Source organism: Hoplias malabaricus, chromosome 10, assembly GCF_029633855.1.
Source record: "Hoplias malabaricus isolate fHopMal1 chromosome 10, fHopMal1.hap1, whole genome shotgun sequence".
NCBI lineage: Eukaryota > Metazoa > Chordata > Actinopteri > Characiformes > Erythrinidae > Hoplias > Hoplias malabaricus.
The window spans coordinates 35,875,245-35,898,213 of record NC_089809.1 but is presented as its reverse complement, the minus strand read 5'-3'; the positions used below and the strand labels follow the sequence as shown (position 1 = coordinate 35,898,213).

General features: G+C 42.2%; 2 protein-coding genes across 3 annotated transcripts; one reads left to right on the top strand and one right to left on the bottom strand.

The window, feature by feature from the left end:
- The first annotated feature begins 416 nt into the window (after positions 1 to 416).
- Positions 417 to 11,730, top strand: LOC136708297 (vesicle-associated membrane protein-associated protein A-like). 2 transcript variants are annotated; one of them, XM_066682759.1, is made up of 7 exons: positions 417 to 705; positions 5,201 to 5,353; positions 5,897 to 6,000; positions 6,513 to 6,593; positions 9,173 to 9,379; positions 10,382 to 10,561; positions 10,722 to 11,730. In XM_066682759.1, the coding sequence occupies exons 1-7, from the start codon at positions 648 to 650 to the stop codon at positions 10,881 to 10,883; spliced, it is 945 nt and encodes a 314-aa protein (XP_066538856.1). In that variant the 5' UTR covers positions 417 to 647; the 3' UTR covers positions 10,884 to 11,730. The 2 variants fall into 2 exon arrangements, with proteins under 2 accessions (XP_066538856.1, XP_066538857.1); XM_066682760.1 differs by lacking the exon at positions 9,173 to 9,379 and having other exon boundaries at positions 421 to 705.
- LOC136708296 (protein APCDD1-like) lies at positions 11,698 to 21,358 on the bottom strand. Its single transcript, XM_066682757.1, has 5 exons — positions 20,821 to 21,358; positions 19,090 to 19,267; positions 17,731 to 18,259; positions 14,769 to 15,090; positions 11,698 to 12,777 (listed from the first exon to the last, which is right to left on the bottom strand). The coding sequence occupies exons 1-5, from the start codon at positions 20,876 to 20,878 to the stop codon at positions 12,338 to 12,340; spliced, it is 1,527 nt and encodes a 508-aa protein (XP_066538854.1). The 5' UTR covers positions 20,879 to 21,358; the 3' UTR covers positions 11,698 to 12,337.
- Positions 21,359 to 22,969: the final 1,611 nt, after the last annotated feature.

Sequence of the window (22,969 nt, the reverse complement as noted above, 5' to 3'; positions counted from 1 at the left end):
AAGAAAATTCCATAATGTGTCTTAAGAACTGCCCTAATATTATTAAAATCACAGTTGTTGGCATGATAGTGGGCCCCATGTCTTGTGTTTTTTCGCCCCTGCCCTTCAAACAGTCTGCACAAACTGCAAGTGTTCACAACATTACCTACAATAAGGCTATGACATTTTTTATTTGATTTGTGCGTTTAAAAGTGGTGGATATTATTAATCCTCTTGTTCCCACACTGTAATATGGTGGCTATCACAAAACTATTTTGTTACCACCACTTAATAAGTCCTGGTTACATAATATAATTGTATATTTTAAAGATACGTGAAAGCAAAAGTTTTGTGTCAGAAAAAAAAGAATCGTTGTCCTCGAGATCCCGTGTAAATAAACGACGGGGAGGGAAAAAAAGTGTAGAAGAAGGAGCCGAAGCGGGCAAAGGGGCAGCGCCGTTGCGTCGGATTGCGAATGCGTCGCCGTGTTCATGTGCGTGCTCGTGCTCGTACATGTGTGCGCGCTCCCGGCTGCTTGTGACTCAGTGAGATTGAGCGCCGATTAGGCAAACCGACACTCACTCTCCCACTCTCACCCTTTCCCTCACTCACTGAATACCGCCGGCTCCAGTCTCGGGAAGAGTGAACTCACCGATCGGGAGACAGAGATGTCGAAACTGGAGCAGGTCCTTGTCTTAGAGCCGCCATCTGATCTCAAGTTTAAAGGTGAGACTGAACAGAGCGCCTTGTCAACGGATTATTCTGTTGACGGTTAGCGGGCTAAGCTAATCTCTCCGGGTTCGCGGGCTAATGTTGGCTGGCTAAATCGCAAACAAACACTCAGCTGAGAATAAATAACCAACGGCCGTTTATACCGTTATATTTCATCTACTACTGCCATTTGTAAACCCTTATGTAGGCCTCTGGACGACGCTGAACTTGGCTTCCTATTCGCTTCTCATTCGAATCTAACGTTCCACCTTAAATGGCAGAGCCAGTGCCTTTACTCTTGCGGCATTTAAGGTGGAACGGAAAATTCGATGAGGAAGCCGACTTCTCCGCTCTTGGCCTGTAGCTAGCTGTAGTTTTCCATTCTATAGCTGTTAGCGTGTGTATGACCAAGCAATATTTGTAAATTGCTAACCGTAATTTAACTTAAAATGTGACCCTCAGTTTCATCATGTTGTCAGCGCTCAGTGTCGATGAGTAAAGGCGAAGCGGCGCGCTGTGCCCTTCTGCACTTGCCACGCTAGCAAGTGTGATTCGCTAGATACATTACACCAATTCCGTGGACATGACACTTGAGGAAACAGAGCTGACGATAATAAGCGACCAAACATTTAATTCAGAAGCAATTGTTTTGATAACTAAGCTGGTGGCTGTTCAGATTCCCACCACAACTCATTCTCAATAGAAAATACACCGCAGACATCGTTACACACAACTGACTAGGGAACATTACACGCAAGACACCTGGCTCTTTAACGTTAGACTTTACACACAGCTGACTACTGAGAGCACTGCGCATTATGTTCTCGTGTGCCGTGAAATCACATCATTACTGCAATACTTCTATAGTACGCTGTAGTTGTAGGTGCAGAGTCAGCGTTTAGGAAAAATGCAACTAAATATATATTACATGCCACTGAGCTTTAAATTGAGTGTGAAAATCCCCTAACTTGTCTTTTTATTAAAATTAAAAACTTTTTTAGAAGATTGTTCCAAGAGGAAATATACCCAACAACAATCATGGCTTAAATGTCTTAGATATATTAATTCCTCTCTATGAACTACGAATATTCAAATTGTCCCACCACTTTTTTTTGTTTGGCTGCATTGTGAAAGCCATTGGGATGGGATTGGTTCCTTATGTTTATGACATAAGAAAATCCTGGCTGACAGGTTTCCCCTCAGAAACATCCCCTCAGATGTTCACCCGTGGTACATCTCTTAGCATAAACAACACCAAACGGACATGTTAACAAGGTTTAAAAATGAGATATTCAGTTAAGGGTGTCTTTTAACTTCAAATCTGAACTTACACCTACATCTTTACCAATTGTTTACAATAATTTTCATAATCAGCAATGTATCGCCAACATTAAATGCTTTTAAAGTTTTAAATAAAAGGTGACTATTATTAACATTTGTAATAAAGTTTTAAATAGTAATATAAACACTTTTAAAACATAGATACACAATTCCAGTCATCATTCAATCATACCAGTACATATGTGGAGCTGAAGCTGCAAAAGCACATCATTTTGAATTTCTACCCGCCAACTTAAAATTCTTAAGGTGTGTCTCAGACTAACTGAACTGTATTGTCAAAAGTATTCGCTTGTCTGCCTTTGCATGTGTATGAACTTGAGTGACATCCTATTTTTAATCCAAAGGCTTTAATATAAAGTTGGCCCACACTCTACAGCTATAATGGCTTCTGTTTTCCTGGGAAGGCTTTCCAAAAGGTTTAAGAATGTTTTTATGGAAATTCTGACCATTGTTCCAGATGCACATTTGTGAGGCCTGACACTAATTTTGAAGGAGACGACCTGGCTCACAATCTCCATTCTAATTCATCCTAAATGTGTTCTATCGGGTTGTTCAGTTCTTCCACACCAAACTTATTTGTGTATTTATGGATCTTGCTTTGTGCACTGGAGCGCAGTCATGTTGGAACAGGAAGGGGCAGTCTTCAAACCGTTTCCACAAAGTTTGGAGCATGAAATTGTCCAAAATCTCTTGGTGTGCTGAAGCATTATGAGTCCCTTCCCCTTCCGCCACAATCCCCTTCCGCCAAATTTTACATTGGCAACAATGCAGAAAAATACAGTTCTCCTGGCAACTGCCAAACCCAGACTTGTCCATCGGCTTGCCAGATGGAGAAGCGTGATTTGGCACTCCTAGAGTCCATTGGTGGCGTTGGTTTACACCACTGCATGCAACGATTTGCATTACACTTTGTGATGTAAGGTTTGGTTGCAGCTGCTTGGTCATGGAAACCCATTCCATGAAGCTCTCTACGCACTGTTCTTGAGCTAATCTGAAGGCCACATGAAGTTTGGAGGTCTGTAGTGAATGAGTTGCTGTGGTTCCCAATCAGTTCCGTTTAGTTATAATACCTCTAACAGTTGACTAGAATATTTAGTAGCATGGAAATTTCATGACCGGTACCACAATGGAATTTACTGAGCTCCTGAGAGCGGCTCATTTATTCACAAATATTTATGAAAGCAGATTTCATGCTTAGGTGCTTGTTTTTTTTGTACACATGTGGCCATGGAAGTGTTTGGAACACATGAATTCAATGCTTTGGATGTGTCATTGAATACTTTAGCCATATAGTGTACCATTTTAACAAGGCGCAATTCAAGGCTATGAATCAGAAAAGGGGGTCAATCACATGAGAAATCACACTGAGACAAACAACCGTAATTCAAAAGAATAGAGGGAAGCTGGAAAGTCATATGTTTAGGTACATACATTTACAATGTTGTAAGTGGTTCACAGGGAAAACATTTAGATAAGTGTAGGATATATGTCCTTTTAGTGAGATGGTAATTTTGGAAAAATTTCTTTTAGCATATAGTAGCAGTTATATGTTGTACATCATACATTAGTGAGACCTAGCTTTGAACTGGCATTTTACATGTCATTTGTCATGCAGTTTACAGTATCTAAGTATTGTGTCCCTGTGCCTAATTGGTTTGAGTGTTTTCCATGTTCCCATCACTAAAATACATACACCATACATACACACACATGGGGAATTTATTTGGGAATTATTACTACCACCTCCTTGTTTCTACACTCGCTGTCCATTTTCCGAGCTTCACTAACTGTACTTTGTAGTTTTACAATTACAGACTGCAATCCATCTGTTGCTTTGCATGCTCAGTTTGATGTTAACAGAGCAGTACGATTTGGGTGGTGGATAATTTCTCAGTGCCTCAGTCTCACAGACATGGTAGACGCGGTTTAGTGTGTGTTGTGCTGGTAGAAGTGGATCAGACACAGCAGTGATGCTGGAGTTTTTAAATGACTCAAACCTCAGTGTCAGTTCTGGACTGAGAGTTGTCCACCAACCAAAAAATATCCATTACCCTGTTAATACATGTGCTATGGTGGTCCTGGCTATTAAAGGACAGAGCATGGACTGACAGATAAACTAAAATTTGCAAATGTAGAACTACAATATGCACATAAACAGTCAGTAGACAGTGATTGTAGAAACTATGAGGGGGTAATAATGTTATGGCAAATCAATGTAAATCCCGACATGGCAGTAAAGTCGTCCACAGATTTAGACACTTATAAAAACAGAATTGATATTCAGCTGCTTAGAAGAAACATTGACTTTCTGCTGTAAACAGCTTGTGGCAAAAATAACCCCACACATTTCAAACTGGCTGCTGTGGCATCCAAAAGAACAAAGCAAAACGCTGGAAGTTTTTAAAAATCTCACTTTAGACACAACTGCAGTATTACTGTAGGAGTGAAGCAGATGTAGAGATGCTTCAGTTTTTTAAGTACATTGCTGTGTAAGTGTGCACAATTCAAATTGTAATGTAATGTGTCCAAACCTTATTACAGACTATATGCCCTTAGTTATGAATGGTATGATATTAACAAAGTGTTACTATGTATGTTACAAATCATAGCCTGCTCTTATACCTGGCCTGTTATTACCAAAATCTTTGACTGCCACTGGTCAGTGGCCACTTAGTCATTGTCTGTTTGTTATCACAACAGCTATAAGCTGACTACACCACACCATGTACTTCAGGGAAACTGATAAAATTGTAATGTTCATAGATGGTCTGTTAGGCGGCACGGTGGCGCAGCAGGTAGTGTCGCAGTCACACAACTGGAGGTTGTGGGTTCGATTCCCGCTCCGGGTGACTGTCTGTATGTTGGTGTGTTCTCCCTGTGTCCACGTGGGTTTCCTCCGGGTGCTCCGGTTTCCTCTCACAGTCCAAAAATACACGATGGTAGGTGGATTGGCGACTCAAGTGTCCGTAGGTGTGAGTGTGTGAGTGAATGTGTGTGTCTGTGTCGGCCTGTGAAGGACTGGCGCCCCCTGCCTTCCTGCCTTGCGCCCAATGATTCCAGGTAGGCTCTGGACCCACCGCGACCCTGAACTGGATAAGCGGTTACAGATAATGAATGAATGAATAGATGGTCTGTTATTTACTCAATATGTTTTGTATTTTCCCCACAGGTCCCTTTACAGATGTGGTGACCACCAACCTAAAGCTCAAAAACCCGTCCGACAGAAAAGTATGCTTCAAAGTTAAGACTACAGCCCCACGTCGCTACTGTGTGCGACCTAACAGTGGAGTAATTGATCCTGGTGCCTCAGTCACTATTTCTGGTGAGACATGCACAAGCCCTGTTCATACACACATCCTGCTTAGCCACATCGCCTGTTGTGTCAATTCTTATTGTTTATTTTTCTCTGTCAGATGCTTGAGAACAATATTTTGTGTAGCTTCTCAGCTGAATGGTTAGGTAAATTTAGATTTTAACAAGTGCTGCCATGTTGTGGATTTTGCCTACATTAGTTTGCAGGGCTTTGCCAAATCTTACAAAGAAACTTTTTCAGTCTTTTGCTTATGAGCTTTTAAACTATAAGTTGGCATGCACAGAAGCAGAGTGCCTGGCTGAATATGAAATTTGCAGCATAAATATGCACCTGAGTCGAGTTGCAGAGGAATCTTTACAACATCTTGTGGAATGAGAGCCCCTCCACCGTCTTATTAAAGTTTTCCTAATAAGAAATCAGATATTGTCACCAGCTGACTATTTCAGTAGTGATGTTCTTACAAATTCCACCTTACTTAACTATTATAGAAGCTTGTCATTTAAAAATACTAAGCATGTTCTAATGTACTAACCATTGTTTAACTTATTCCAGTAATGCTGCAACCTTTCGACTACGACCCAAATGAGAAAAGCAAGCATAAATTCATGGTGCAGACCATTTTTGCACCACCCAACGCACCAGACTTGGAAGCAATGGTAAGCAGTTTAATTTTTAGTCTGACTGCTTGAGGAGATGTCTCATAGTTTTGCTACATCACTGTGATGTTACATGAGTTTTAACCATCTGTTTTCCATATTTCACTGGAACAGCACTCATCAAGTGTGATAAACATGTAAAGTGCTAGCCAGCAGAGGGCAGTGCACGCATGTACACTTTATTTGTGCTGCAGTCATCATCCCACAGGTCTCAAGTGTTGGTGTCTTGCTGATCTATAGGAAATAGAATAGTCAACAAAGCGTTCTCTCCCTTTGTCTTCCTTATACACCCCTCACACACACATTGTGGTTTATCGTGATCAGTGTTTAACAATGGTTATGTTTCTCCAAGATAGCTTTAGCAACTTGCAGCCATGAAAGGTAACAGCTTGAAATAGGGATCAAATATATAGTAACCTGTATCACATAGGTAGGTAGGTATTTCTATTTAGTCTGTAAAATGTATGCAGTCAAACTCATTAACGTGTTGTCCTTTCTGCCGTTCATTATAGTGGAAAGATGCGAAACCAGAGGATTTAATGGACTCCAAGCTCAGATGTGTTTTTGAACTGCCTCCTGAAAATGAAAAAATGGTGAGTAATGTTGAAGGCAGATCCCGCTATAAGTGTTTGGGTAATCAGGATATGGTAATGACATTTAGGATACTGAACGAGCAGAGGGTTAGTCATGCCAAGAGGTATTCCCTTCATTCTGGAGTAATAGGAGTGACCAATATGGTCGAGAGTCATAAATGTAGTCTCAGAGCCTGACATTATAATCCTCTCAATATTTGCCTGTAGAATGTCATACAATTGTGGGTTTGTACTCTGTGTGTCTCAACGTTTCCAGATACGGCTTGAAATTGGTAAAATTCAGCTGTTTTAATGACTTTAATTGCTCATTTACTGACACTGGCTGTGACGTGTAAAACTAAGGTCATGGTACAAAATGCTATGTGTAAGCTAGCGGAGTAATAAAGCGCCCTGGCTCTGGGCTGTGAAATTGTATTCTCTGGTGTGATGAAACCCCATTCATGTGGTTTTAGTAATGCACCTAATCTAATCATGCAGTGTCAGTGTCTGACAACACTAATGTTTTTGTGGCAGAATTTAAGGTGTCCGCTTCTCACCTGTAAATCATTCCAGCTTGATATATGTTAAAGACTTGGTCCTTGCACACTCCCATGGCGGCATGATTAGTAGCACAAATGCATGTTTTATAGATTGCAACTGAACCTGTAGAATGAGGTAAACAAAAATAAGGATAATAATGACCATGTAAATGTGCTTGTTAAAATCAGAGATGTTTTGAAAGTGATTACATGGGTTTTACAAATACAGTGCTTTCTCTGTGCTTGCTGCTGCATCTGCCATGCTTCATGAGACTCCCAAGGCTGTCTATCTGTATCTCTCTCTCCCTATTTCATTTCTGTAGCTTCAAGCTTTTCCTGCGTTCACTAGGTACATAACCTGACTGGACAGTTTTCTGTGCATGCATTTTTAATGCAAAGCATTGAAAAATACTAATACTTGTCTTAATCTCACATGTTATGTTTAATACATCTTAATTGTTGATGTTAACTACTTAACATTCAGGCTAAATCGACAGCAAGGCAGTTTTCATAAGGCTACATGGCACATACACCATGAGTGATGCACGCCTGCACTATTCCAGCGTATAACATTAGCTATAAATGTTATGTTCCAACTAATGGTGTGTGATATGGCCTTAAAATAATATCACGATATGTCAGGGTATTTTGGCAAAAACAGTATTCTTGGCTAATTATTTTCAAGAACAGATTATTGTGACAAAATAATTATTATATTAATATTAATTTATTAAAATATTTAATATATATGAATAATATAAAAGGGGCGGCACGGTGGCGCAGCAGGTAGTGTCGCAGTCACACAGCTCCAGGGGCCTGGAGGTTGTGTGTTCAATTCCTGCTCCAGGTGTCTGTCTGTGAGTGTGGTGTGTTCTCCCCGTGTCCGTGTGGGTTTCCTCCGGGTGCTCCGGTTTCCTCCCACAGTCCAAAAACACACGTTGGTAGGTGAATTGGTGACTCAAAAGTGTCCGTAGGTGCGAGTGTGTGTGTTGCCCTGTGAAGGACTGGCGCCCCCTCCAGGGTGTATTCCCGCCTTGGCGCCCAATGATTCCAGGTAGGCTCTGGACCCACCGTGACCCTGAACTGGAAAAGCGGTTACAGATAGTGAATGAATAATAGTATAAAAGGCTTCTTTCATTTCTAACATAATAACATGATTTCTTGGACACCTGATATTTTGTAACAAAACCACCTCCACAAGACAATTCCTCCACCTAAATGACACACGCCATATTATGGGTAACTGCATGATGTCATTGTAAACAGAATATATCTATCATCACAATATTGAGATATATATATATATATTATGGCGATATTATTGCAAACGATACGATTATGGCACAGCCCTAGTTCCAACTTGTGTGTAGGTTATTACTTGATATGGGGTTGTCATTGCACTTTCTGAAATGGCATAGTCTCGCACTCCTGTGTATGTCACAGTGACATAATGCTGATAATCTGATTTCATGGTAGTTTGCCATGTCAGCCTGGTTGAACAGAGTCAGCATTTCTCGTGGCCCTTGGGTTTTATCTGAGTTATGTGTCTGTGATATGCTAAGATAAAGAGTTCGTTGTTGGAGTGTGTTAAATCATTTTCTCCAAGCATTTTCTTACGAAACAATATAATATTGGGTGGAGGGGGGGGGGCAGGGCAATGTCAGGTTGATACGGGTGTTATGTACATGTCAAAATTACCTTTAGAATAGATGGTGCTTACTGGGAAAAGGCTTAGTAAACGTTTGTGGATGGACGTAATTTGTGATGAGCTTATGTAGGCATCATGCAGCCTTATGAACAATGCCTTTTTTCCCTTTAGTTTTTACAGGTCATTTTCCTGTATGACGTCATGACTTAATACCTAATCAGATGTCATTTGAGCCTTAACAATGCATTGCACACTGCTTGGTTTCTTGTCATGAATACTAACTGCAGTCATCAGTTTTGTATATATTTTACTAGTTTATATGGTTTTAATGTATTAAACATCTGTCAGGAATACATCTCCCATTTTTAGTTGTTATACAGGTTGCTGGTATATCCCTCTACTCCCTTTTGCAGTCAGGTACCAGCTTCCAAAAACTGCGTGCCCATGTAGCCAACTTCAGCACCCTCGGGTTTAAACTAAGGCATCAGAACTATAGGGCTGATCAGGTGGCTTCCACCCCTGGAGAGTATTACACCCCTGTAGGCAGCAGTCACTGGTATAACCAACATTTGACCAGTTACGAGCCAGAACAGACAACAGGGAGGGACAGACAGAATCAGGTTTGTGACAGGTAGCCATGTTGTCATGATTAAGGGTGTTTTCACTCCTGCACTTTTTAGTCCGGTTAATTTGAACTCTGGTTCATTTGGGCAGGTGTGAAAGAAGTAATCGCACTCGGCTGCGGACCAAAACAACCGCACCAAGACTCTTAAGGGGAGGTAGTCTCAGTCCAGTCCCAAATAAACTCTGGTGTGGTTAGTTTCTGGTGAGAACGGGATCCGACCCAACAATAAGAGGTGAACCGCAGGTCGGAGATAAATGACTTTCGTAGCCAGGGTTTGCTTTGCATATTGGACGCAGTAGGCAGATAAACAGAGAACTGGTTAAAGTTTACCCGCTAATCAGAGTAATGGATCAGAAAGCGCTAGACCTCCTTCCTGTGTTTACATTCTTGCTCCCACCTCAGTCAAGTCTGATCTATCAGCGGTGAGAACATTTTCACGTGTTTTGTGGTGACGCGTTTTGGTGCGGTTGGGTTTTTCAGTGTGTGAAAACAAACCAAACCAAGGGGAAAATGCTTCAAGATTACGAACCTCTTGACTGATTCGGACCAGAACAAAAAACAACAGGAGTGAAAACATCGTGAACAGTTTTAATGTTTTGTGTCTCTTGAGGGGACTACATTTAGACTTAACAGATGAGTCTGTGTGTATATACTGTTCCTTATTAATGCGTAATGTTAAAAGCTTAGTGCTTGGCAAGGCCTGAGTTGTTTAGGGCTTTTCTGTTGATCAGATCTCATTTGCTGGAATTGTTGTTTAGAAATAGAGTTCAGTCTTCTAATGTCCGACGAGGATATTGAAGAAAAAAAACTGTATTTCTCTTAATTAGCAGCGAAATTGAAATCACCTACTGCTTTCAGTCTACCCATTTAATGATTAGTCTAATTCCTAACTAACCTCTGCATCTTATTAACAATTCGCTTCAATTGTTTGGCCTGTTAAACATCCTCAGCTTCAGTTCCTGTCCGTCGTATCTAATTGTCTTTCTGTTGCTTTCAGAACGACATAGATCCAACCAAAGCTGCTCCAGTCCTTAACACCTCCAAGGCAGACACCACATCAGGGGCTAAGCCCAGCAGCCTGTCCCTGGACGACACGGAGATGAGGAAGCTGATGGAGGAGTGCAAGAGGCTGCAGTCAGAAATGAGCAAACTGACAGATGAGAACCGGCAACTTAAGGTAAAGCAATGAAGAGCTAAACACAGTGATCTCTTTAGACACAGAGGCAAACATTTATTAGAAACATGTACATATATTCAACAGGTGATTCCAAACCAATCTGTAGTTCTTCTGGTTCTGGATGTGTAATTGTTTCCCTCTTATCTTTTTTTTTTGTTAGGATGAGGGTCTGCGAATGAGGAAGGCCCAGCGGTCGGACAACATGGTCTCAAACACGGCAGCCATGATGAGGAAGGAAACCGGTTCCAAATCGCTCCCCTCGCTGCTTGTGGTCATCGCGGCCATCTTCATTGGATTCTTCCTGGGGAAGTTTGTGTTGTAGGATAAAGGCATCTGTTTTGCCCAGCTCCTTCCAGTCTCTTCTGGGCCTCAGGGGCAAAACGTGTGTTCTTGTCGTTCAGCGTCGCATCAGTGCTAGTGTGGCCTAAGGCGGCGGAAAAAATGCGTCTGTGTACAGAATCATTCAAACAGGCCTTGCCTTTTTGCAATCTCACACGGTTAGTACACATACACTCTCAGAAACAAGAGGAACAAAGTCTCCCTCTTTTTTCGTTTTCTGTTATATTTTTTTTGTGGTGCTGGGTGTTTCTTTTCCTTCCAAGGGTGGTATGGGTCAGAAACTGTACATTTATCAAAACATCAATTGCAGTCAGATCGAGGCACTGTGTAGAGACCTTGATGGTAAATTGAAAAAAAAAAAAAGAAAAAGAAATATATGATGAATAAATAAAGTTAATTGTTCTCTCTTTCTCTCTGTGGTTTTAATAAGAGCCGAATGATATGTTTAAATGTCTTGTACATGTTATTTTAATCCTTTTAAGAAAATGGAAAACTTAAAAAAGGAGAATAGACTTTGCTACGTATCGCTCGACAGTAAAATTAATCTACAGAGTCAAAACAAAGTAATTTTATTTTCTTGAATGTTAACACAGCTGGGAAATATGTGCCTCCTTCCATGTACATTATTTTCTCCCATAGTCACCTGACACGAATACACACGTCTTGCGGTTATGTAAAGTCTTACTAGATTTCTTTATGCAAATTATATACTCATTTGTGAGGCAACTGTTGACTGAATAAAGATCACCACTCTTACAGTCCTGTCCTATGGTATTTAACATTAAGGAAAGAAGAAAATTGAAAACTTAATAAAATCTTTAACATTCTCATTTCGGTGTTTGTTTGGCATCTCTGTACACTTTCAAACTTGATCCCCTTGATAAAATACATGCAGTGGGTGGCATACTACAAATGAATGTCTGGACAAATATTTTCCTCTACGCATAAATAATTCACACCTCATAGTGTGGGTTCTTTGCCTAAGGTAAAGAACGCGGAGAGCAATGTGAGTAATTTCTTGCTTCAGAACATTTGAAAGATCAGCTGCAGTAACACTGGAGGGGGGGATATGTATGTGATAACGTTCCTGTGTGTAATCAACATGCACACTTTGCTCTGGTAAAAGAATATTTAGGACAGTGCTTACTTATCCATTGTTTGCTTTTAGGTTACTGTACAGTCTCGTTACACAATAGCCACAAGCTGCCTTTATTTGGACATGTTCAAGTAAAGCCACAAATCTGTTTTCTTCCTACAACGCTTATACAAATAGCCCACACCTTGCACCATGAGGCTGAAGCAGTTCCACAGTATCCATGACAATGTCACAGAATTAGTCCTGTGATCGCCTGAAAAAAGTTGATCCGAGATCAGTTTTCTGTGAGGAAAAAGGATAGAAGTGACCAATGTGCATCATGAAATATATTCCTTCAGCTCCTAAATGCTCCAGAAGGTAAGTGGGACCAAAAAGATGACACATATTAGATGCTGGTGCAGTGTCTTGGATCTGTTCCCCAGCCTGAAGTGTTGGTCACCCTCTTTACCGAAGCCTGTAGACCCCTTCTGACTGCCAACGCAGCGTATCAGAGGGGGCTGGTATGACGTAGCACGTTTGTGAGGCTGGTCTGGGCTTGAGCCGTTGGTGGGTCTCCGGCCGTTGAAAAGGAGGTTGTGTCCAGCTGAATCTCGTCCCATACGAAAGAGCTCATACTCGGTGTGGGGTAAACGTATGCCCAATGAAGCACAGCCTGAAGTGGGTGTCACATCCTGCTGGACCCCCATCCTCCAGGAGCCTTGTCTTCCACACTCATCCCCACTGAACACATTCAAGAGCGAAGTAGTGGCCATGTCCATGGGAGTGACCTTCATGTGAGTAACTGGGACAGGAAAAAAAGCATTTTAAGTACAACACAATAGACTTGATTCAAGAGATGATTCAAATCTTCTACTCCTCTGTAAAAATACGGTGAAGTACAAGGATGTGAAAGCCTTTCACCAAATTCTTTTCTTATTACAAACGTTAAGGAACTTCCTTACAGTGGGCAATTTCTTACACACTAATATTTGTCCATTTGTATCAAAGAGATGTTGAATAAAAGGTCATAGTTTATCCTTTACCCACAAATTCTTTCAAAGGCATTCTACAACAAGCCAGATGATGTTCAAAGAATTTTCACAAAATTCCAGTTCATTGATTTGGTAACCACTTTATTCTGTTCAGGGTTGTTCTGGGTCCGGAGCCTACCCCGAATCCCTGGGCACAAGGCAGAAACACATTCTGTAGTAGGTGGCAGTGCACCACAGATCGTCACTCACACATACACACCTGTGGACACTTAGTCAATCCACCTTCCAAAATTTGTACATACCAAACGCACCAGAACTCAACCTCAGGACCCTAGAAATGTTCGAGAGTGACACTTCCTCACAGCGCCATGGTGCCGGCCAAAAAAGCCAGTTCGTTTTAATCAATCAAGACTTTTCCTATTAATTATAAATCTTTTACTTAAATGTTGTAAATGACAGACCTTAACAAGCATTCTATAATCTTTAATTAATTAATTAATTTGATAAATGTAACACTCATTAATAAGCCAAAGATCTGTAAATATGAAAAACTATGAAACTTGTATCCCCACCTTTGATTCCCACTTCCAAGCATTGCCTTCTGAAAAGTAAGATTAGAAAATACCCTACTGTTTAATATTAGTAATTGGAAAATACAGTAGCAACATTAATTTGTTCATTACAGATCGATCCTGCTCAAGGTTACAGTGGGTCCAGAGCCTACGTGGAATGCAGGAACACACCTGGACAGACCTCCAGTACATCAACAGGTATCACACACACATTCACACTAATAGACAATTTTAGAATAGGCAATCTAACAAACAACATGTGGTTTAACTGTGTCTGTGAGGAGTGTGGTGTGTTCTCCCTGTGTTTGTGTGGGTTTCCTCCGGGTGACTGTCTGAAGAGTGTGGTGTGTTCTCCCTGTGTCTGCGTGGGTTTCCTCCGGGTGACTGTCTGTGAGGAGTGTGGTGTGTTCTCCCTGTGTCTGCGTGGGTTTCCTCCGGGTGACTGTCTGTGAGGAGTGTGGTGTGTTCTCCCTGTGTCTGCGTGGGTTTCCTCCGGGTGACTGTCTGTGAGGAGTGTGGTGTGTTCTCCCTGTGTCTGCGTGGGTTTCCTCCGGGTGACTGTCTGTGAGGAGTGTGGTGTGTTCTCCCTGTGTCTGCGTGGGTTTCCTCCAGGTGACTGTCTGTGAGGAGTGTGGTGTGTTCTCCCTGTGTCTGCGTGGGTTTCCTCCGGGTGACTGTCTGTGAGGAGTGTGGTGTGTTCTCCCTGTGTCTGCGTGGGTTTCCTCCAGGTGACTGTCTGTGAGGAGTGTGGTGTGTTCTCCCTGTGTCTGTGTGGGTTTCCTCCGGGTGACTGTCTGTGAGCAGTGTGGTGTGTTCTCCCTGTGTCTGTGTGGGTTTCCTCATGGTGCTTTGGTGTCCCCTCCAGTGACCTGAGGCAGGGTTTGAGTCCACAACCCCAGGACATCTGTGTGACAGAGATGACACCTGTTGCACCACTGTACTGCCCTCAAGTAGCAAAAACTTGTAAAATCTTTTTTTTTTTATAAAAAGCTTTATTCATCAGCTAATTTTCAAATTTACTTTTTCTACTGTGAATTTTTCACCTTAAAGGTGTGACCTCAGGTTGGCTTCACCCTTCTTTTTTCTAATCGTCTGTGTGATACATATCAGCGTTCTTTGAAGCTTGTGCATCTCACAAAGGTTGCTAAACAGGTCAGTTCAAGTGTTAATAATTTGCTCAATCAGCCCAACAAATCAAATTTTAGAGCCTAGAAACCACTCCTCTTTACCTGTGAAAGTGATCTCAGTGCCTCCCATGACTGTAGCGGAGAGAACTCCTTGGCTGTAGTGTCCTCTCGCAGAGATGCTGAAAGTGGGGTGCCTGCAGACGGGGTCCGAGTAGTGGTAGTAGTGACCCTCCCAAACGTTGCTGTCCTCGTGGAAGACAAAATGTCGGGTGAGAAAGAGGACCCCTGGGCGGACCTCACAGCGCTGGCTGACCCAGTTGCCATAGAGACGCAAAGGACGATCATTCTGGGATGGCAGGATGGGTGGATTGTGAAGATCTGCCTCAGAGATGATCTGACAAGTGACACAGCTTTCATCGTAGGTCTGACAGAAATAGAGAAGGAAAAAAAATGTATGAATGAAAGATCATAGCGTGAGTGCATGATTAAAAAAAGTTATGCTAATACTACAAAGAAAGTAAGAGGAGGGCTCATACACGGGTCCTGAATGCTAACTGCCAGACTGTGTCTAGATGGCACACCCCTAGTTTGGCTGGTACTTCTGACGGGGGGCCGAGAAGCCCTGATGTCTTTCCCAGCCAATAAGAGCACAGGCAAATTGTTCTCTTGTGGCGTAGCTGACAGATGAAACAGCACGGATTAGTGGTTATAAGTCATGGCTTTACAACACAAAAGCTTCTCATGAGTAATGACAGCAATAAAACAATTATGAGAAACCAAGGCAATTCCGAGTTTGGCAATGTGAAATGGTCTTTCATCACCACTTCTCAGATTGGGCTAAAGGCAAAGCTTTTGAAGAATGTGGTCTGGGTAACAGATAGTGATTGAGTTTCATTATATCAGTTGCTCTTAGATTCTAGGGCAAACTACGGACCTGTTTTCCTGAACGCAGTCAAAGAGTGGTCCTGGCTTGAACACAAGCTGCAGTGAAGCCTCAGCATAAACTGTATAATTCATTCAAGGGCAAGTTTTAATCTATAACTGTGAAACTTGCAGACTATTAAATGCCAATGTGCCAGCTCCTCTTTCACAGTCTGAGACAGTCCCACACTCGGATTAAAACGTGGGGTCCTAGCGTACTTATTGGAAGCAAGAGCTTGACTTCTGATAAGTTGCCGTTGCTTGACTGCCATGACTCAACATCCTCCCTATAAATTATTCAGCATCAAACTAGAATTCATTAACTTTGCATTACATCTTTCATACCGCCTTTTTGTAGGCATCAGAATGAAGAGCAGTGAGTGCGAGGATGGGGGGGAGAGCACACACATGAAAGGCATTAATCCAGTCGAAAGCCCCCGTTCCACCTCACGAGTCTGGCTGCAGCTTTCCCTCAGCCCTGCCATAGCGCCTTAGGCACGCACCAAGTCGGAGCAGGAATTCAGAGCGATGCCCTTTGCAGCGCTATTTCCCCATTCCCTTTGAAGCAGACAGGGGATAGCAGCGGATCAGCTGCCTGGGTATGCTCTAACACCAGCTGAAATCACACTAAAACGGCAGGGGAAACACTGATATTTGTTCTGTATCAGCCTTGTTTGAAATAGTTGAGTGGTTGACGTCGGCTCGCGGTAATGCTCGAGTAAAACTGGATGACTGGGAAAAGAGCAAGCCAATGAATACATAATGCCCTCAGCATGTACAAGGAAGGGCAGGACAGCTACCTGATGCAGGCACACACAGGAAGATGAGGACAGCCTAATGACATGAATTAATTATATCACAGTGTCACTTCTGACGTCAAGTAAAGCGCTATGTATAATACAACCTTTTACTTTACACTACACGGCACTTAATGAATTAAACATGCCTTCGTCAAACACTTCATCCATTTTTTAGCTTTTGTGTGTGTTTTTGCCGTCGGAGCGAACACACAATGTGATGGAAGCCTACAGTGAAATACCACAGCTGCGAACATCTTTCTGGCTCTAAGAATTGTATTAATATTCATAGGCAAAAAGCCCTTTGGTTTATGGTGCTGCTACTCGTCTTCAGTGGGCCATTTATTACAGCGTCGTAATAGTCAAACGTAAAACATGTATATTGTGCAGACATGAATATCAATCAGTGCCTGTTTTCTGGCCCAGCTGCGGGACTTGTTTATAGTTATGGCAGGATGCGGTCGGCCAATCCTGCCACTTCTCTGCGGCTGTTTCAGACTCCTGCTCGGTGACTTAAGTGGGCACACTTTAGTAGGATGCTGATCTGCATCTCTGCTGCTGATCTGATATTGGGGGATCAGGTTTGACAGAGTGCTGAAGCAGCACAGAAAGCGAGCGTGTTAATGTCATGCAGTAAGCCAGGGACAAGGGGGCTTTTAGCTAAATACAGTACTACAACACTAGTCTAGGGATGCACTGATATGGAATTTCTGGGTTAGTGATAATTACTGTTATTGAACACCTTTTCTGGTGGAATACAGCGATAACCTAGTGCAGTACCACACAACGTTGTAGTCACCTGAGAAAATTAGATTTAAAAAGCTACATAGCTATTGCAGCTAAATCAGACCTGAAAACATTAAATTAGTCATGTAAATGTACACTATTGTACAGTATGTTTGCATATTTACAGACAGCTACTTACAAATAAAACTGATTTATAATTATAGTTCATGATCATGATAAAAAATCTAAATTATAATCATTTAAAAGTGAAAATATTATTGTTTAATGAGTTAATAATATATTTATCAGTTGTATATTGTGCACCTACAAAACCAGCCACTGTACCAAGTAAAGCCCAGTAACAAACGATAAGGTAGACACTTTCAATCCAAGAAAAACCATTTGCTTTGCTTTTTTCATTCCATTTTACTGTACGGAGCGAACAAAATTCCTGTGGAGATGCAGATGCAAGCCATTTTCAAGTAGCAAATCACTAATCACCCCCCACTGCACACTGCACTTCAGGATGTCTTCGGTACAGCAGAGATTAAGCTTGGGGAAAACGGAAAACGGGGAGCAGCTCCCCACCCCTGCGGTGTGAACTGAGGCGAAGCACTGACCTTGGTGCTCTGCAGGGGGGGCTGGTAGGCCAGGGGCTTGTGGTGTCTCCTCTGAGCGCGCTCAGTGTGCACGTCCCCCAGGAACAGCTCCTCTGCCTCGGCAGCTGGGTCGCCATGGCGATGGCGTTTCTCCATGCGCAGCAGCTTCAGCTCCTGCATGCTGAAGTCTAAGGCCCGAGTGCAGTCACGATCAGAGTCCTCGGAGCCGTCAGCCCACAGCTCGTAGCTCTTCCCTGTCTCCAGACGCTCGTTCAGACCACAGCTCTGCTCCAGTTTCACCTGCAGCTCCTCTGTCGTTTTGGGACTGTGGCTGACCAGCAGGACATGGCTCAGGTGATAATCTGCCTCTGTACCCCCACGGACTCCCCATGAGGCCTGCCGTGGGTGCATGCTGCCCTGGACCAGTAGAGTGTGGCTGGGCTTGGTGCAGTGGTTATCCTTGTAGTAGAACTGTACAGCTTGAAAGGTGCGGTTGGAGTAGAACTGGTAGGATCGAGTCAGGAATTCCGGCCCAGGTCTCACTTCGCAACTTCAAAGGAAATCATAAAATTAAACAAATGAATTAAGCAAATCACTTGTCAAGACGACACAGACATAGTTTTTCCCCTCTTACGTCACTTGTAAAATTAACAAAGTTTTACAGTTTGAAAAACGTCAAAAATGATTTTATTGTGATTATTTAACACGATCAACCCCCATAGACTCAAACTTATTTCACTGTACTCTTAAGACACAGTAAAAACAGCACTTACGCTTTGTCCTGTCTTGTGCCTTATTCAAAATGTAGTCTGAGCTAAACCACTGCTTATAACACCAATGTGAATTAGGGCTAAACTGCTGTAGAATGAATAAATGGATATAGGCAAATATATTATTTTTATAATGTGTTAAAAAATATGCTTCAAAACAGAATAATTTGATTCTGACTTTATTCACGTGTAAGACATTTTTACTGGAGAGCAAAATAAATAAATCTGTATTATTTTGAATTATGGGGCCTCTATGAAGTTATTACATTATATTACACGTATTATACAACTAGAATAAATATTATAAAATGTAATTTCAGGAAATGTGTTGTCATTTTTTATGTATGAGTATTTCTCAGTATATTTATCTGTTTAATATAGTGATGGAACATCTATTTTTTATTAAACATGCTATTTAAAATAAGTTTAACACATAATAATAATAATAAATCAAATGCAATAATCTGTGGTGAAATGATTTCACTGTAGTTTTCCCCTCCTTAGAGAGAAAATAAATGTGCAGATATGATAATCGTGGTAGAACTAACTGTGACAGCAGCCGTCTGACCTTTGTGAGAATAAATGCACTTTGGCAGGAGCCGGGATTTACCTGTCGGACACCCAGTGACCTGCGATATCAGGCGGCATGTGCACGCTGATGTGATCTCCATCTTGAAGATGTTTGAGCATGTAGTGACACTGGTTGTATTTTGAATTCCTGCTGTAGCTCTTCTCCAGCAGCACTGGTGTGGACCTCACCAGGTGAGAAGGCAACCTCTCACACCACCCTGCAGAGAGACACAGAGAGAGAGGCTCAATTACAAATCAGTTCAGCTTTCAGCAAATCAGACTGTTAAAATAATATCCGAGTGGGTGCAGACCGGGTCGGGGAGATTAAGCCTGAGGGAATTCAAACATGAAACATGACCTAACCGACATTTTGACAATTTTATCTGACACCTCACTGGAGGAGTTTACGTTTGAAGTGTCTGCACTGTACGTTTGTCCAATAAATGACTGATTTTTGAACCGCCATTGCATTACATTACATTCAAATGACCTCATTGTTTCTTTGTGCATCTGAATGAAACTATACAAAGCATACAACGAAGAATTAGTAACAGGTAACAAGGTAAAATAATGCCTTGATTTAAATTGTTACGTTTTATATGGTTGTCTTTTTTTATTTGAACTAGAACTAGACCGTTCACTCCCATGAAAACCAGTGAAGTACATTATACAAGAATCAGCCAAAACATTAGAATTACTTCCTTCTTTCTACATCCACTGCCCATGTTATCACCTGCACTGACCATACAGGTGCAAATTGTATTCCATCCGTTGCTCTGCATACTTGGGAGCCCCTTTCACCCTGTTCTACAATAGTCAAGACCCCCGACAGTGCAGGTATGATTCGGGTGGTGGATCATTTCCAGCTGTTGCAGTGACATTGAGCTGGTGGTGTGTTAGTGTGTGCAGTGCTGGTACGAGTGGATCTGACACAGCAGTGCGGTCCGAGTTATTAAACACCGTAGCCACTCACTGTTCACCCTATTAGAGACACCTAAACTGTTCGTCACCTTTCTAGATAGCAGTAGCTCATCTGTAGTTTGTGTTGGTCGTCCTCTAGTCCTTTATCAGTGGACACAGGACGCTGTCGACTGAATGTATTTTGGTTGGTGGACTATTTTCAGTCCAAGTTTAACGACCCAAGCAGCTCTGCTGTGTCTGATCCATCCCTACCAGCACAACAAACACTAACACACCACCATGTCAGTGACACTAGCCAAATAATACCTGTGAATGAATAAGTGTGTAGAGAAACAAATGGACTACATTCTGTAATTGTAGAAATGTGCAACTGTGGAAAAAAGGAGGTCATTTTATGTTATGCCTGATGTGTGTGCGAGACTGATATCAGACAATCTGATAGTATCTATTGCAAGGTTATAGTTTGAGAATCTGCAGAGCATTTCTTGTGCAGTACAAAGCTATGAAACCAAACATTAGCGGAGCTTCATGTGCCGTTCGGTCTTTCTGATAAATGGCTGAATTAAAGTTAGGAGCGTGTGTATTAATCAGAGCGCTTTAATGGAGTTAGCACTGCGCTCGGCTCTGTAATTACCGTCCACACCGCTCAGCCCCAAGCCCCATTATCGCCTTCATCTACCGCGGGGAAATTAAACTCATTAGGAGCTTTAGAACCGCTTAAGTTCAGCTACTTATTCGATTTCCTCACCCTCTGGTCCTCCTTAAATTTAAGGTGGAATACCTTACCTACCTTTATTTATTATTTAAAGATAACTTTAATGAGAGAACAGAGAGAGAGAGAGAGACTCACCGGCGCTGAGGAGGACGATGGCCGCCGTACTCGTCGCCGCATAAAACCACAGAAACATCCTTGCAGCTTCTCCTCAGGAGGAAAACACAACACACGAGCGCCGAGTTTTTTTTTTAAACCACGAGGAACCCGAGGCGACCCTTTTGCTGCAGGCTTTAGAGTCAGACTGGTTCACTTTTCAGACCTTCCTCCGCCACAGACAGACGCTGAGGAGTTGCTTATCTTTCTGAAGTTGGACTTTCTTTACAAACCGGGGGAGCATCGTGTCCTCAGTCGGGGCCAGCGCCGCATCTCCACACACTGAGAGAGGCAAACTTCTCCAGCGCTTCTGTAGCTGCTCAGGGAAGGAGGAGGAGGAGGAGGAGGAGGACGAGCCTCATACACAGCGATATGTAACTGTGTGTGTGTGTGTGTGTACCAGCGGAATAACTGGGACTATTTACGCCTCATCAGATGCGTTATCTCTCCTCGTTATTCTCGCGTCATCGCCTCCTACCTCAGCTCCTGGAGGAGGGAGCGCCGTCACGAGCGCCCTACACTTCACTTTCATTATGTACTTGTATATTTATTTATAAAAATACGAATTTACACACTCACACACACACAGCACGCGCTCTGATTGGCTCACTGATATAACTGGCTTGTAACTGAGTCACTTCGCATTAACAACAGTGTGCCCATGTTTAATAAAATGATTAATTTATTCATGGATTACCTGTATATTTCAGTCCTCAACTCATCTCATCTCTAAAGCTATTGTCTTACAATGTTTTACTGAAAGATAATGTTTTCTCATTTTTTTCTAACTCTCAGGTCACTGCAATAAACAACCTCTGCTGTTTGTATGTAGCCCTAGCTCAGTAAATGGAGAACACAAAAAGTATCTCGGTCTGCAATGGCTCAGGTGCTCCCTGTCCCTCTCTACCTCACGTGCAGGCGATTGGGCAGTGGAGAGAACTCTGAACATTGAAAGTATGAAAACAGATGAGGACGCCGCTCTATTCCTGCTCCATAGGTGGGTAACGCGGAGCTATTTTACTGTTTTAGATGTATTAAGCAGGAACTGACTTCAAATTCAGGAGACCACTAACTGCATGAATGTAAAAACACATACTGGAAGCGCTACAAAATAAAACAGCTCATGTTACAATGGGTTTCTGTGGTAATTCCAGTACATAGTAAATATAAGTTCACAGGGAAGTAAAAAAAATTACCACAAATAAGCTACAGTTATTATCTAACTCAAACATATCGCTAACATTTCACCTTAAAAGATGCAGAGCTTATGAATGAACACAAACAGCAGGGGAGTTTGTGAGTAGTTCTCCAGGAACGTGTACATTGCCTTTAATTACACACACACATTTGAATTGAATTCTGCATTATTTCACCTCATTTGTAAAAGCTATTTGAAAATGAAATCTTTTTTTAGTTTGGGCAGTGTCAGTTTCAAACAGCTATGAGGTTCTGGGCTTTCAGGCCCCTACCTTGGGTCAGTGTCTGTGAGGAGTTTGGTGTGTTATCTCAGTGATTTAACCGAGCTTAAATAATTATTTCAAGTGTGTTTTTTTTCTTTCTACAAGTTCTACTGAGTTCCAGGTCTGTTTATTTTTGAACAATACATTTAGTAATTCAACTCCTGGTTGTAGACCTGAACATATCACAGTTTAACGGTTTTTGCGGTTTAACGGTTGTTTGCTCCGTTCTGATTGGTTTAGTTCGCTTGATTAAAACAACGCGAGACACCCTATTTATCCAATTAAAGCGCTGGAGGCGGGACCTGCCGGAATACGGGTGTAAAAATAACAAATCGCGTGTACTGATATGATCCGTTAGCGTCCAGTCAAAGCAGAGAGACGGTGATATATGTCATTTCCCACGGTCTTGGCTCCAGGAGACGGGGGAAGGTGCGCTATCTTGGGCTGCCTGTAAACGAGTGAGTCAGCTATTATCATCTCCTTGTTCAGTGTAACTTTTAGAGAAGGATAAATCTGAGCGAGTGAAGGAGGTAATGGCCTAGCTGAGATGTAATTAACTCCAGGGGATTATTGTATTAGCCTGCATCTGTGTCAGTTTACTGCCATGCAAACAGCCACCTTAGATATTAGAAATCCATTGGTCCCTCTCTGTGCTCAGCAGTGTAAATGTG